We start from the raw sequence: 17,322 nt of genomic DNA, 5'->3' as shown, positions 1-17,322 counted from the left end.
GCCGCAGGCAGCCTCAGTAGCATCACAGTTGCTGGACAGTGGGCTGGGGAGGAAGTGAGAAATGCGTCAAGCTGAAATGATCAAAAGAAAAACGCACAGACACAGACGGAGGGAAGGGTCACGTGGTGTTCTACAAGCTATGTCATCTTATTTAAATTCATATAGGTCCTCTTATCTTTAGTCGCTGTGGGGTTTTTGTTTGACTTGGTTTTATTCCTCATTGAGACAGACAGAGAGATGTTCCTCTGAGTGATCAATGCAGCCTTCATCCAAGGACACATGGCCATTAAATCATGTGACTCACAACCAACTGTAATTCAGTCTGCCATTCAGTGGCACACTTACTGCAGGCATAGATCAAGAGGCAAGAATTGGCAAAGAGTCCAACGATCCAGGAATCCATGATTAGCACACGCGTCAATATACAACTTCTGGTCAGAAAACGATTACACAACAGCTCCTAATCACGATACATATAAATCAAACTGATTAATATGATTGTGTAGTGAAAATGGTTTCTATATTGAGCAACAAACAATCCTTTAAAACCAACCAATTTGACCAACTATTACAATCTAGCCACGCTCCATTGTCATTCCCAATTTTATATGATAGCTACTTTCTCATCAGTATGGCGGTACACTGTATATTTCAGTGCATGAATCAAAAAATTACATTAAAAAGGTTTAAAATGTGTACACCTTCGATTAACACAACCCATTATGTAATGAATAGTGAGATGTGAATTCAGAATCAGTAAATTAGCAGCTAAAGTCGAGAGCTTAACATTTCTTATCGAGTACTGTATATGTGCTTAAAGCAACAAATGATGTAATGAGCAGCGTGTCAGAGGAGCAGGAAGAGGAGGAGGAGGAGGAGGAGGAGGAGGAGGAAGAGGGCAACAGCAGTAACAAGGGCACATCCTGCATGCAGTATGCAGCTCATAAATACAATGTTTTATGTAAATTATGAACTGCTTGAAAGTGGCTTCCTGAGAAAGTCTCCGAATACTGTTTTCAAAGTTAAAATGAAAATTCAGCAACTGTTTCTTGTGAACTTAACAGTCTTACTGCTATTTTTGTAAAATGCTGAAAGGTCCCTGGCTGCTGCATGGGCTCTCTGTGAGCAGCTGGTCTGAGCAGCACTCCATGCATCTGCTCTGCTAAACACTTCCCATTACAGACGACCCAGAAACGTCCACGAGCCCTCTGGCTTAAAGAAGAGGAGAGAAAAAAGGATGACGAAAAAAATATGATTCATGGACTCCAGGCATATATTATTACCTTTTTTCTCTCAAAGCACTTTGTTTCGTTCGCAAAACATTTAATCTCCTCCAGGTCTTTAGGCTGTTTCAGCTGTGATTGTTTTGAGACAGGAAACAAAGCCCCCCCCCGCTCAATGAATTCACTCCATCATCCACTTCCACCATAATATTTGCTCTGGGCCGCCAACTGAAGTGATGAGAGCCAGGACAATGCTTTGGCGTCTGAATCATCTCATCTGTTCTGCTCTGTCAAGGTCTGCACTCAGTGACACTGTGGCTATTCATCAGACCAGACACACACTGTGTCTCTCATACACACACACACACACACACACACAGAGTGAAAGACAAAATATTCACCCTCACAGTATGCCTGTCATTGCAGAGCTCTTATTAACGAGTCTGTGCAGAACACACTTAAGTCCCCACACCGTCTTTCTGTGTGTTTAAGTGTGTTATTATTTGAACACTTTGCAAGTGTACTTAGGTAAATCTTTTCAAACACTTGTCTCTGAGTCTGATAGCTACAAAGTGAGCATCAATTTCTGAGCCAACTTGCTGGCTAACCAAGCTGCTCCGGTTCTATCAGTGGCTTTCAAGCCAGATTGATATGTCTGCTAAAAAGTAATCACTGACACAAAGTGTTATTATTTTTGCCTTGTATACAAATATTCCTGCATTGTCTAACATAGATTTACTGCTGACATGGTCTGTTTGTGTGTTATGTGCTGCTGTGTGTCATTTTGTGTTTTGTCTTGTTTGTTTTGCAAATTTGAGCTAAATTGAACAATGGTACAATTCATCAAGTGGTAACATCTTTGTTTACAGTAATATTGTAATATGTCCCTAACAAATCAAATGAAATACATGAATAAAAACAAAGAACATTAGAGTGAGCAGCACCAGCCTTCTGACACTTTGGAAATAAACTCATCAATTCAAATGCTGCTTGTCTTTGATTCTGATTTAAAGTAAACACAGACAGCCTGCTGGATTAGCTGTTTTGGCTAACTGCATTGGGATCTGAAAGATTTATTTAAAATTAAAGTTTAGAGGATATACGTTTCCCAAATCTCTAAAGATCCAGGTCCAGAAGATCCTTTAATTCAGGCCGTGAAAGATCAATTTGAGGTGAAAATATACTTTTAAATTATATTTTCAAGGTCACTGAAAAGAGGCAAAACTGATTTCTCTCATTTTGACATAGTTGCACAGAGAAATGCACAAATCACTGGGCCATCCTTCCTTTTTTTAAAGCAGATTCATTGTGTGAGTGAAAGCTATTAACTAACAGCTCAGATGTGACGTGAGGGGAGGCAGAGAAAAACTAAAAACAAGATAAACTATCTGTTGCTGTGACCCTTTAGCAGCGCTACTTAATGCACCTACTTAGTGTAGGGCTTTTGGTTGTTGTCGAGCATTAGCCCAGGGGCCAGTCTGTTCTGCTCCGTCACAGCGTCTGGCTATGTGACCATAATAGCTAATATACTGTGGGGGCTTGCATTTTCTAGTGAAATCCAGCACTCTGTGGAGAAACATAATCTCTAGTAGTGATTTTAAGTGGCCTTAGTAAAGATTGATGACAGTGTGCTGAGGAGTCTCACTGTTTCTGGGTGTGAGGGGGGAACAGTGACGGTGTAATTGTCGGGAGGATACAGAACCCCCATAGCATCCATCACATTCACACAGAGCACCCCTGGGTCCTCACAGCACCCTCGTCTCTCTCTCTCACCTGGGAACAAACAGGCCTCAGGTAAGTCCCGTTAAGACAAACAAATGCAATAGAAATGTACTAAAAGGCTCCGTGCTCAGCATACACTGTGTCATGAGCCATATGTTTGTTTATCACCATGACATGACATATTTATCTTTATTTGTTTCAAGGAAGCTTTGCTCTTATTTTAGTGTCTATTACAGCCACACAAGTTTAGACCTGGGAGCTTCTGCAGTTTAACAGATTTGGAGAATCAAGTGTTTTGCTGAAAGCTTGGGACTGTGCAAACTTACATGTGAGTTCAAATTACAGATTGCACATTTGCACTTTGTATGACTTATCACAACTTCCTACCAGGTGTTCATAAGACAATATTCAGTTGTAAAACCCAACATATATTGAATAATCAGATTCATGTGTGAGTTTTTAGCATTTTGTTACGGCTTGTACATTTACTCATTTGATTTCCCTGCACGCTATAATTTGTAATTATGATAATAACAGTATTCATGTTTACCTGAAGAACTGTGACCTGTATCCTCGAAAGGTGAGCAGAAGCACTTGCAACTGAAACAAATATGATACCAACTAATTATGTACAGTGTAATGGAGAAAAAGAGAGGGGGAGAAGGAGGGGCAATAAGGTCCGGTCACCCTTTAAATGCTTCCACTGATTAGAATAATATGCTACAAATTGTGGTACAAGGTTGATTTTAAATTTTTTAATGCATGCAAAACAGCGTGCCAATTAGACCACTCAGCCAATTACAGCATCGGTCAAATTATCGATCATCATTAAGCTATTCAATGAAAACAAGATGTTTCAGTGGCTGAAGCAGAAAGTAAAGGCACATTATTGTGCTCATGAGAATAAAGTCAAACTATTTAGTCTGGTTTGATGTAGTTAACAGTTAAATCGTTTTGTGCCTTTCAAGAAGCGAGTGATGGCTCTCTCTTGCCTTCATGCTGAGTCGATATATTTGCAGCCATGATGAACACAAGACATTTCCTTTTTATTGTTCTGTAACCCATGTCATCCGGGCAAAACCAAATGAGGCATGCACAACCATCCACATCATATCTATAAATAAGTGGTGAGTAATGGGAATGAGTGGGAGTGAGGTCTGGGCACAATGAGCTTTGAGGAAAAGTCAAACCAGTCATAGTGACCCATAGTTCAATCTGACGTGCACTAATGTCAGAAAGCCACTGACTTTGGACTGAAATGGCGAGACACATGATTTCCAGTCTGAGGACGCTGGGTTGCTCGCTGATTTCCTCATGATGTGTCTCAAATGTGGTCTCCAAGAGTTCCTGTGTAACACCCCAGATTGGCTGTACACAAATCAGAATTTTTCCTTTTCGTGCTCGTTGTCAGCCAAGGCATCACACTTTTGTCATCTTCCTGAGCCAGAGCCAGAAAAACAATGGCAGAAAAATGGCCACAAGCATGAAAAAGATTGACACAGCTGTACAGGTTGTTGTTTTTCTTTTTTTCTTTTTTCTAAATAGTAAAACGCTGGTTTACATCATCAAATCCTACCAAACATCAGCTTGTTAGCATTGCCATTGGTGAGTATATGTTAGCATGCTGACATTAGTATCTAGTTAAAAGCACCACTATATCCGTAGATACAGCCTATTTGGACATGGAACTCAACGTATAGAAATAACACCTCCTAAATTGACATATTTACTTAAACGTCCCTAGAAACAGTGATGACTGAACATAAGTGGGCAGATCCCTCAAACAAGAACACAATGTTAGACTGAATAATGGTGTGAAACTAACTGCAGTCAGATTAACAAACCAACATCAAGTCAGTCCTCAAAAATAAATGTGCTAATAAATGGATTAAATAAGGAAGATGATCAATATCTTCTGCTGAGTTTACATTCTACAGCCATGACACATTTCTTGCATTGCAAACGTTCTCCAGTGTCTCTCGTAGTCTCTCTTCCTAATCTAATAGGAAGCTCATTTCCTTTCCCCTTCCTTTCTCTGTCTTCCATCCGGCCGCCGCTGCTGCTGCGACCACCTCATTGCTCACACATGCAGACACAGACACAGACACAAGTTCAGCGCATGACCGCTCATGCTCCTCATCGTCTCTGTTGGCGTTCATTCTCCACCCCACCAAGCCGGAGAGCCGGTGTTATCTAGGATGGCAGAATACCCAGGGCCTCTCCCTTCTCCTCCCCTCGTCAGATATCCCAGTATGGTCTATTTCTGTCCCTGCGTCTCTCTGCTTTCAGCAAAGTGCAACTGACGTCTCTCTCTCTCTCTCTCTGCACTAACAGATGAGGGCTGTCAGTGATTGGTGTTCAGATGACGATCGTACTGCAAACCAACAGAATTTGAATAGTGATTTCCCTTTTTTTTTTATTTCACCATATTACATGTTACCTCAATCCCTCGTTCTAGAAAACGAGCGACATTGAGACAATGGAGGCGTTATCAAATTTGCTGTCCCTCTTTTCTCTAATTGATAGTCATTACAGTGATGAGATGTTATTTTTATGTACAAAACAATTAAGTAATGACACATCAAATGATTAATGGGAGCGAGGAGGGCAGAGGCGGTGATGGAGTGTGAAAAGGGCAAAGGGGATAAGGAGTGAAGGAAGCAGAAATGAGAAAAGGGGATTATTTACAAAAAACTCATCTCTGAAATTGCTGAGTCACTGGAAGGGTAAGCTGCATACCAGCTTCCTTCTGTCTTTTTCTCACCCACAAGCTCCAGACGAAGACACACAGCTTGTCCCCACCCCACTGTCACGTACTCACGCACCATCACAACCCAGGATGAGTCATATTGTTACTCCACAGCTGTCCTGTGGTATAATTGCGGCTTTGTTTACATCATAACGCCTCTTACAAACAAACCAAACTGCATTAAACAGGAACAACTAAACATTTATTCAAAACTTAAGATTGGAGGCCAAGATGACGTGTATTTGACATCACATCCTGAAATGTTTTTCAAATCACACAGAGGCTTCACATTGTTGCAGGTTCCAGTATTCACCAGAAAACAAAGCAGGTTGAAAATTTAGCGCTATTTTAATGCTCAGCCTCTGGTCAAAGCATCATGTGGATGTGACCATATCGCTGTTCATTTTGTTTCTGCAATGTCTGCAGGATGCTGTATCGTTCCTGTATGTTGTGCTGTGGCTAAAAACCTCTGACTTGGTATACAATTCAAACTCATATGCTCCATTTAGCTTGCTGCCCTCCGGATTAGAAATTAGTGTGTGCAAATCGGTGATTGGCAAAATTTAATAATCCTAACTGTTACACTGCTCAGTGGGCAGAAAGCATTTATTTGATTGGTCAGGATGGATTAAATTTATAGTAGTACTCGCCAACAGTGAATATATAACAACAGCAGTGTGTTGGGAAGAAACTACTGAAGTTCAAATTACCTCCAACAAGCTATGATTTATATTCTCATGAAAACCAAATGATGCTAACTAATGTTGGCTCTGATTTGGTGCATTTATAAGTAATGGTTTTACAGTTGTGGAATGTAACTAAGTGCAATTACTCAAATACAATTTTAAAGTATTTATACTTTATACTTCTACAAGTGCAGTGCCTGTTCCATATGTGCCTGTTCAGAGCAGGCTCATTGATATGCCACTGGCAATTTTTGCGTCAGTTTAAAAAAACAACACTTAACACGCACAAATACACACACATACAAACAAACACCCCCCCCCCCCCCCACACACACACACACACACTATAGCCATCAGATTAGCTCGTATGGAATCAGCATGCAGCATCAGCAATCCATTGACAGAGCAGCACATCCTGCGGTTTGGGTAACAGTGACAGGAAGAACACACACATCGTGAAATTCAAAAACATACTGTGAGAAACAAAAGGAGAGGAGAGGAGAGAAACAAGAAGGGAGGATGAGAGGAGAGGAGAGGAGAGGAGAGGAGAGGAGAGTCTGATGTGATACAGTATGACTCAGGGCTATGAAGTCAGAGTGGGTTTATGCAGAGATTAAAGGATTGAAGAACAAGGGAGAGAAAGCGTGGGCAGACAGATAGAGAGTCCACTAAGTCCAGTCGCCCGCTGGAAAGAAACACAGCGCTGTTACTCATCAAAATAAACTGTAATCAACGTTATATGCAATAACACCTCTGGATGGTGAAGTGATCAATACAATCAGCACCGTTTATTATCTCAGCGGGGAAACATAAACCTCAACTCATTTCTTAGAGTGTGAGGAGTAAACGGAGGGACGTCTGTGTCCTCTGAGGCGGCTGCCTCGTGGTGAATGAGGCTGTCCCGTAAGCAGACAGTGTCAGAATGCATCTTCACCACAGCTACTCTGTCCATCAATGTCCTGTAAAAGTCTCCTTGAGCAAGACGCTAAACCCCTCCCGTTTACCTCAGTTACTTGGGATTGAATTGGCAAGAATGGACCTTCAAATTAAAAAAAACACTTCTTTTTTTTTTTAAGAAAAAGCAATATGACCTGCTGTTGAATTTGGAAATTGTTCATTTTCATATCCGCTCTCGTCCGCTTTATTTTCTGCAGCTGTTGCCAGCTGTTTTCAGCTAAAAAGCTCCAACTGCACTGTACACTACTTGCTCAGCACCAAGCAGCAGGCAGACAGACACAGTTAGCGCCTACAGTGGTTAATGTTGGAATTTCGCCAGGTGGACAGAAACACAACTCCAAATAAAAGATAAAGTCACTTCTCTCTCTCTTCTGTCTCCATATGGTCTGACTCTGTTGATTGGGGTCACCAGATCTAACGAATGCTGGATGAGACCAGCCTGATAGATCCCATGTCACACACACACACACTGAGATGTATGCACACACAAATGCATCTCTCTCTGCAGTGGTGGTGTTAATTAGAGTTGTGCAGAAATGAAGGCCGATGTACTCCACCTCATTCTTGGGGTCAATTAGCTGTGACAGCAAGAGCTACACAATCCTAAGACCCAATTAATAAGAGGATTTACTTGTTATTACACCGGCTGGATATAATTATATTGAAACATTTTGTGTTATGGTTGAGTGCTGGGTGGCAGATGCTACGGCTACCTTCAGCTCTCAGAAGGGACCGCTGTTAATCGTGTGGTTACGTCTGTGACACTTTGAGCGGCATCAGCCGCTGTTGTTTAAGACGGTCTACGTGTTTTTTTTGTGCTTCTGAAATACTCTACATACTATTAGACGGATAAACTCTTGCTTCAGTCTTTACTAGATATCGACTCCTTGCAGGAAATCCTAAACTGCTGAAAATAGTCTCACCACCATCTGACAATCAGACCACATAAATCCCCAGCATGTGTAATCAGAAGGCAGGATGGAAACACCAACCGCCGCATTGTCCACAAGGCAGGCCCAATAAATCTTGTAAGCTCGCATGTTCACACACTAGCTGTAGATGAGATGAAGAACAGACGAGCAAAACACCTCAGGGACACGCAAACTGTCAACCTGACCAAACAGCACTTCATCATCACACGTTCCAGGAGATTAAATTACACACATGCAATCCAAATGTGAATCATTCTGTCAACAGAAATGGTGAACTTGGACTTTTGGGAATTTAATTTATTAGACTGAATACATGCAGATGAGCTGTCAGAAGGCAAATACAGGTGCCTCTTTGAGAAAACTCTATGAAATATATCTACACACTTAACCTTTAAAATAGAAAAGAACACAAATCAAACATGTGAAACAGTCTCAGCAGCAAAGTGGCTTTGGCTTTCATCTACATGTAGATGATACATGAATGAAAAGACAGGAATAGCCAGCTGCCATTTGAATGCACATGCTCGTGTGTTGTTCTGTATCTACTCGTCTCGCAGTCTCTGAAAACTATTCATAATCAACATCACAACACTCGAGATACTGTTCCTTCATGTTTGGTCTTGACTCGGCTCACAGGGTTTTGTTGAATACGTTCATATTTGCCAGTTCGTCTTCAGAGAGGATGTGTGATCCAGACAGAAATACAACCCTGTTAATTAACATCATCAAACACACTTCTTTTTTAGCTCCAACACCCTGCTTCACACACGCACACACACACACACCTACGCACACACACGCACACCTACGCACGCACACATCACAGTCAAGTTCTTTTCACCTCTAGACACGCATGACACAGCCATGATATGCCGTCCCTTTAAAGCCATAGTTCAGTTTGCATATGTGGCTAATAATAGATATATCTAATCAATGCACACACACACACACACACACACACACACACACACACACACACACACACACACACACACACACACACACACACACACACACACACACACACACACACACACACTAACCTTGGATTGACTGCAATGCAATCTTCCTGCAATACGTGACAAAAAACATCAACAAGATTTCTCAGCAGGATGCAAGTCATTTCTGTGCAGGAGTGTGTGGATGATCTGTGAGTTTTTCCTCGAACCAGTAATGCAAATGGAGGCGACTGACACCTGGAAGAGTTGAAGACTTGGAAGGAGAGGAGGAGACCTCTATTTTTGGAGACGGCATGGTGTCTCAGGAGAGACGGCCGCTGTGAGCTCCCCTTCTCAGATGGCAGAAATTTGAGAAATTTTGCAAGAGACGAGCAGCAAAAGGTATCAGTCAGAGTAAACATAAGGATTCATATTTTGGGGCCTTGCTTATGCAAAACAGTCAGTTTAAATCGACATATTCAAGTGGCTGAGATGTAACAACCAAAATGTGCTGAGTGGCAGTCTCACTCCATACTTCCTTTTGCCCTGAAGACTGAGTGACTTCCACTGATTTACTGAACGCCTGCAGAGAGCATCACGGTGAATGTAACAAAATAAATAAATAAAAAAGTCAGCCCATTTCTCCCACATCCAGGCTTTTCTGTTGCTGTGACAACAAGAAGTCCAAAAGGAGGCAACCTTGGACGCAGGACAGCTTTGTGTCGATCCAACACTGGCTTTCTGCTGAAGGCTGTCAGCTTTACAGAGCACCAGCACCGACTCACACCTCACATCAGTCTATAGTGAACTAATCATACCTATCTGTGGTCAAACTGTTTTAATCCAGAATTTCATTATCAGAAAGAGCGACCTTCGACCTAACCTGCTGCTAATGGAAGACAGCTAATTTCTCTCAGAATCAGAACCGTTTCTTGGGTGAAATAAGCTAAATCTAGTTGAGAGCAAACCGTTTCTGAAATGCCACAGTAGAGTTTAGACCCTGGGTGGCTGAATAATGATGAGTTCAAGAAGTGTGGAGGATTTTAACCTGAACAAAAATACCTTCACCTCTCTGTTTTTGCATTTTTGTCCTCCCAATTTTTAAGGCAGACATACAGGACGTAGGCCTATGTCAGGATCAGGGTTGTAGCCAAGATTCGAGTCCACGCCAAACATCCCTCCCGTTCCCATTCCAAATTTGGACATGACACTAATGAGGTCAAATTATTTATTTTATCATATTTTATTCATTCTGTTAACTGTTCAGTTTCTGCAAATTGTTATCCCCCGAAAAATATTTCACCCTGAAAAAGCTGTCAGACAGGCACCCAAGGGTACTGCATCATTCACTTTCCACACTGGTGAGTCCATCATCTGAAGTCAGTTAAAAGAGCCTGTGGCTGAGTTTTTGTGTTTAGTATGACATCTCGTGGTGGAAATTAGCATTTCAGATACAATCCTTTAGGATTTTATGACGGCGTTCAAGTATTAAAGCACATACTGTGGTGTATTTCATAATAAGTTAAATGGTTGGGTATAGCAAGATATGCCTTTCACAGATGTTCTGAATACCTTCACTGTAGTAAATTGCCGTAAATTTACGGTGGATTTACAACAGTATCTTACAGTATTTCATAATGACTGTAACACACTGTTAAATATTAATTATTTGCATGTAAATTAACAGGTAATGCCGTCAGTTAACCATAGCAGCAGATAACCCTAATTTATCAGCGTAATACAGTGATTTTCTGTGAAGTGGTGGAAATAGCTTCCATAAATTCAGTGAGTCACTATCATCAACATCGTACTGTTGATTGTAGGCTAATGTGTCTGTATGATGATAGCACATTTGTATTAATCAAACTGCTCAAAGCCCACTAATCCTGTTTGAGTGACGAGATGTGAGAGGCTGCTCGTGAACGTGACTTTGGACTTCACAGCTTCAGTTCATCCTTCTGAGCACGGCCATGTGGAAGATCATCCGAGGAGCCGAGGTAAAGTTACGCTTATCACCGTAAACTGACAGAGTCCAGTATTGTTCTGTCTTCATGATTATTGAACCATTATCATCTCTAATGTTTCATTTGGTCTGTTTCGTTACATCAGGTTGCTAAATTTGTCGAAGCAAGCTCTGTAACGTCAGCTAGCTCGAGCTCAAGTAACGTTAAGCATAGCCAGCAAAGTTAGCGTTTGTAAAGTTAATTGCCAATTACAGTGTGAGGATGCAATGTTGATTACCTAACTGTGTTTATTTGTGCTAGAATAGAGCCCACTGTAGAACTGCAAACCAGAAGGAACGGGATGTTCAAAATGCAGAGACCTGGAGTTGTCAAAGTGTGTCTCTAAGAAGATGAAGAAGTGAGAAAGTCAAATCTTCTCTCACTGTTCGCTCTCTTTCCTCTGTCTCTTCCCTTCCTCCTTTTTACTGTCATGTAGTTCATGTAGGTCACATTTACATGTGTAAAATGTCTGTGTAATACATTTTTCTCTCAACATAGAGTGGCTCTTCAGTTTTGTAAGACAAATGTTCCCAATATTTGTCTTACAAAGTCAGCTGTATAAATGATTGAGGACTTGTAATAAACTACAGCACTATTGTATATGAATCATTGTGTTTGATACTAATAGTTCTGTGGAATTAAATGCAAAAGTAGATTTTATTACCCGTTTAAAATATGTTAATATGTATTTTTTATTTCCAATAAAAATGTCAAATTAATGCATTGGGGTTACTAAAGTAAACTCTTAAGAATCAGTATGAAAAGAATGTAATCTAAAAGTTTACTGCCTGAGAAACTCGTCTTTATATTGCCTATTTAATGGCTTTCATAATTTGCTTTTAAAAGCCTGTCACCTCTGTCTGTGACTGTAATTATTACATACTTGGTGTGCGTGTGTGTGTGTGTGTGTGTGGGGGGGGGGGGGGGGGGGGGGGGGGGGGGTGGTCCTGTAAGACTTTATAATGAGAAACTATCTCAAAATAATGAGATACTCACTCAAAATGAGAATGTTTGTCATTATTTTGAGACACCAAGTTAAAAAATATTGAGATACTAATTCATTATTTTGAGATACTAATTCATTATTTTGAGATACTAATTCATTATTTTGAGATACTAATTCATTATTTTGAGATACTAATTCATTATTTTTGAGATAGTTTCTCATTGTTATGATTTACAGGATCTGTTTTTCCAACAGTGTCTGAAATGGGCTTCCGTATGTAAATGTGCAGCAGTCATCGACTTAAGAAAAAATGTTGGCTTGCTCTGTGGTGGATGATGGGAAATGTAGTTTCAAGGCTTTGTAAGCGTCACCATATCCTAAACATCTAAAAGAGAACAAAGTGTTAATACGAATATTGAACTGGTATAAAATACATAAAATACTGGACTAAGCAAATGTGGTGACACTTTGCTCTGGATTTCTTCACGATTGCCCAAATCAAAAGGAACTACATAAAACTGACTTGAAATCCCAGAGTGCTTTAAGAGCTGAGAGCTCCTTCTGGTAGTTGTAGTCCACACATCAGGATCGTTTCCGTGTATCTACCTTTCGTTAGTGTTAGGTGGTGGAATCTGCTCTGTAAAGACAAACACATGTGTTATTGACCAGGTAGGGCAAACGTTTTATTCTGCCGGCTCCCGCCAATTGAACCTGTCGATGTGATTAGAAATGTCAGTTTATTTCTTACGTTCAGTCCTTGTTTTGCCCGTTAATCTCGAAGCTACAACCAGTGTGCACAATCAGCGCCTACATGGCGATGCATTTCCTTTTGTTCAGCTAGCTTAATGTGTTGAAATGCACGAGTCAAATCCTCAGAAATGTTACTCATTTAACACAAACATTTACTGAACTTATCTATTGACGTTGGCTACCCGGCTGTTTACCATGTTAGACTCTCTGTAGACACACATTCCACTCGACACGTCGACATTTAGTCAGCTAGTCTTTCTAAAGTTACACATGTTTTGCTATACGGTTAGCTGTGTAAATATATAACCTGTAACGCTAGTCTATATTAGCATTGAGCTACGTTAGCTAGCATTACACGTTGTTTACATCCGGTACTGCGGGTCTGTTTGCTCATTTGCATGGCTGTGGTTGACATAGCTCAGGGCAGCAGACCTGCTGAGTAACATTAAATCAACTTAACACCATTTTAATTAATATTCATTAAGGTTGGAGAATAATTTGAGCGTGGCAGCTGGTCATATTGGCTAACTGAACTGTCTTGTGTCTCGCAGGGTTGTGTGACTTTATGGAAACATGTCAAAGAAACGGGGCAGGTAGGATCACACCGTCTGACAACTCTTTGACCCAGATGTATTGTATGACTGTACTTTTATATGCACGTAGCTCTACACAGCAGGACATATTCTACTGTGGTCTGTGACTCCTCTTCAACAAATATTACTTTCAACATTAACTTTATTCCAAGTGTTTCTAGTTTTCCTCTTAAATTCAAATCGCAGCCTAGTGGCTTTAAACTTAATATTATTCTCAAACTGTTTACCATCGTTTATACTATGTTCTTGCTTATTTCAGCTCTTAAAGATCACATCACATTTACATTGAGTACAATGAATAGGTGTTTGTAATACATAATATAATGTAATACATACTTTTATTTCAAATATAGTATGTGGAGTCTAATGCATTGCCACACTACAAATACTATTGATATGTTGAATTAGTCTGACTAGTCCTACCTATGGATTAACAAACATTTTAGCTGTGATTTGACAGCACCATTGACTCAGATAAAGCTATATTAGTAATGGCGTGTGTAAACACACTAATGTAAGGTTTCATCAGTGGGAAGATGGCTACACAAGCTGTAGCATGACATATGTGAATATTAAATACATGACAGGCATAAACCCGTGTGTGCATTTTTAACATTTCACTATTTGGGGCAACAGGACCCATTTGGCACCCTGGATGTTTGAAAAAGGCCTTTAGGTCCACAACTGTTACACACTTACCTCACTCCCTCCACGTTCATAGGAAGCGTAGCAGTGGAGAGCTGAGTGAGAGCTCGGCGGCGACCCTGAGCCCAGACCCTGACAACCTGCTCGGCCGAAGGATTCAGCACAGCTGGAGGGAGAAGGGTAATGTGACCAAGTGGAAAGGCACCGTTCTGGAGCGCCTGACTGTGAACAGCTCCCTCTACATGGTCAAATATGATGGCTTTGACTGTGTGTATGGCATCGAGCTCTTCAAAGACAACCGGGTGTCCAACCTGCAGGTGTTGACAGAGAAAGTCGGTGAGTGTGACGACGTCTATTTCTAATTATGGACACATCTTGTGTTTTTCTCATTCTCTTCTAGTGTGGTAAATATCGTTGCTAACGCTAACTACACAGTTCTTCTTCTATTGTTGTGGCTGACCGAACCATGAAACGCATCACTTACTTTGTGTCTTAGTATGAACGAACAGGTTTTAGAAAGCAGCAAAATAATTAAGAAATGGGTTAAAACTTGAATAAATAACCCTTACAGTGTGAACACTTCAGCCCAGTCGATACTGGACTTTTTTACGGAGAAGAAGAATTAGTTTTATCTGATATATCAGTCAAACATTTTTCTGGTTAATCTATAACATTTGTCGACTTCAGTGAGCTAATCTATAGGTAACATTAAGCAAAACTGATAGTCCGTTCAGGAGTATTTGCAGATTTTATTGGTGCTTTGTCAGCATTGTAAGATAATATATTATTTGAATGTCCTACTATACAGTTTTGCAGTTACCAGGCATTTCAAAGTGTCTTCTTCCCGCAGTGAACAATAAGATCAAGGTGCCTCCCGGGGCGGAGGAGCTGGTGGGCCGGGCTGTGGAGCATCTGTTTGAGAAGGAGGACGGTGAGAAAAACGAGTGGCGAGGCATGGTGCTGTCCCGAGCCCCCATCATGACCCACTGGTACTACATCACCTACGAGAAGGACCCGGTGCTCTATATGTACCAGCTGTGGGACGACTATAAGGACGGAGATCTACGTGTCCTGCCCGAATCGGGTAACGTAACAAGAGATTTAGTGTTTGTATCCATGAAACTGTGAATGTTTCACATTTCACATCCTCTAGGAAAGGTGGGAGGAAGAGGGCAGGACAAATTTACATAGTCAGCATTACGGAACACTCCAATCTGTATGCCGCCTTCTTACTTTTTTTTTACCATCATTTTCTGAGTTTCTGCTTGACTCAATAGTCAGAGAGTCCTGAATCATGAAGAGACAATGCTATGTACAAGGAATTAGAAGAGACAAGAATAAGTGAATAAATAAACTGGAGCAAGCATGTTTGGTAGAGGACAAGGTTCAGCTTCAAACTGCAGATACTTTACTTTCTTAACCTTGCTGTTTGTTGTCTTTGCATATTTTTCAACTTGGCTGCTTATTTTATTTTTTTATTTCTCTGACTTATCTGGCTGTATATTTGTCCGTCACCCAGAGAACAAACACCTGCTGCCAGCAGACAGGAAGCCAGGTGAGGAGCCAGAGAGCCTTGTGGGTAAACAGGTGGAGTACGTCACGGATAACGGTCTGAAGAGGACGGGCTTGGTCAGCTACCAGGTCCCAGCCAAGCCCACGGTGTACTACATCAAATATGACGATGACGTTCACATCCACGTCTATGATCTGGTGAAGACCACCTAGTACTGACTGTCCCGGATCATCTACAGCTGAAGGCTCATCTGTGACCCGACCAGTCGTTACCTGTGAAAGTGTTACAGATTTTAGTTTTCCTCCAGCGGGAGGCGTGTGCCGAAGATTGAAAGGCTTGTTTTTTGTTTTGTTTTTTTGGCCTCCAGTGGCTTCTTTCATTCTCACATCATCAGACATTTCATTTTTTTGATTCTGAGTGTTTTAAGGCACAATGAGTACGATTTGTCGGTTGCGGTTTGTAAACAACATTAAACGTTGGCCTCTCCTCCCTGGCTCAACAAGGGTTGTGGTGCTTACCAGATTCACTCGCCTTTTTAAAACGTCTTTGTTCTCTTCGTATTTCGCATCACTATTTTGTGGGGGGAAGGGGGGGGGGGGGGTTCGGCGCTGTGTCTGCCATTTTTGTAGCTGCTTCCTGGTTGCGTGCTTACGATCTGGCAGATACAGACACCGCCACACACTCCTCATGGGTCATAGGGATGATTGTGAGGGATTGTTTTTGTTTGAGTCCATACATCATGTTTTCGGAATATCCTACTCATTGTGCCTTTAAGTTGACCTTAATGTATGACTTTTAAGTCCTTTTCAATGTAAATAAAGCAGATGAATTGCAACTTTCAAACTCCAAAATCATACCTTTTGTAAGCTACACATCGAACTACAAATAATTCAGCTTTCTTACCTTTACCTCTGTGTTTTACTCGTATTTCATTTCACTTTTATATGTCTGTGCTATTTATTTCTCCTGGAATATCTGGCTGTGCTGCCGGTAATTTGTTGTTAAAACTTGCCTGCTGTACTTTATGTGCGTCACTGGGTAGGTCTCAGTTTGTTGAATATAAAAGTAATATTCATTTGACCAGTGTGCTAATTTCACCACCACAGTGAAGTGTTCAGGCATTGATGCGTCTTCACCGTCTCACATCATGGACATCAAACACAGATCATTATAAAAAGTCATTCATCATATTTCTGTTTCATCATGTAAATTGCAAGTTTTCTACATTATGATAATATATAAAAAAAATACTGATGAGTTGTTTCAACGGTGTTTGTTTGTTTGTGCTACACACTATTTATGTAGTTGAAATTGGCTCCCAACATTGTTTGGAATTTTGGACTCTGACGTCTCTATTATTTACCAAAAAATGAATGCTGTGATACAAAATATTCAAGCCTCAAAACATTGTTCATTGTGACCCTAAATATGATATTGCCTATTTAATGGCATGCGACACATAACTCTATAATTAATAATCCAATGCTCTGACCATATGACCTGCAGTTGTATGTCTATCTACACACTGCTGATATATTGATCCATTCACACAATTGATCATTCAGAATGTAAATGTATTCGACTTAAATGTAGTCCCATGTGCATATTGACCTTGTAACTGAACGTGAAATTCCCCTCTTTATAATTACTTTATGAGAGACGTTT

At 40.8% G+C, this 17,322-nt stretch overlaps 1 protein-coding gene across 1 annotated transcript; it reads left to right on the top strand.

The window, feature by feature from the left end:
• The first annotated feature begins 12,706 nt into the window (after window positions 1-12,706).
• LOC142956485 (spindlin-Z-like) lies at window positions 12,707-16,917 on the top strand. The gene is made up of 5 exons (XM_076098098.1): window positions 12,707-12,825; window positions 13,458-13,499; window positions 14,221-14,480; window positions 14,995-15,228; window positions 15,664-16,917. Exons 2-5 carry the CDS (start codon window positions 13,480-13,482, stop codon window positions 15,867-15,869), a joined length of 720 nt encoding a protein of 239 aa, XP_075954213.1. The 5' UTR covers window positions 12,707-12,825; window positions 13,458-13,479; the 3' UTR covers window positions 15,870-16,917.
• Window positions 16,918-17,322: the final 405 nt, after the last annotated feature.

This window comes from Anarhichas minor, unplaced genomic scaffold (assembly GCF_050575085.1).
Source record: "Anarhichas minor isolate MPS153535 unplaced genomic scaffold, ASM5057508v1 ptg000024l, whole genome shotgun sequence".
NCBI lineage: Eukaryota > Metazoa > Chordata > Actinopteri > Perciformes > Anarhichadidae > Anarhichas > Anarhichas minor.
The sequence above is the reverse complement of the archived record's forward strand: the minus strand, read 5'-3'. Positions and strand labels throughout refer to the sequence as shown.

Bases quoted from the DNA above. Each gene is read 5' to 3' on its own strand.
- LOC142956485 (XM_076098098.1), top strand. From the start codon at position 13,480: ATGTCAAAGAAACGGGGCAG. The intron at 14,481-14,994 runs GTGAGTGTGACG...TTCTTCCCGCAG, and splicing joins GGTGTTGACAGAGAAAGTCG to TGAACAATAAGATCAAGGTG. The intron at 15,229-15,663 runs GTAACGTAACAA...TCCGTCACCCAG, and splicing joins ACGTGTCCTGCCCGAATCGG to AGAACAAACACCTGCTGCCA.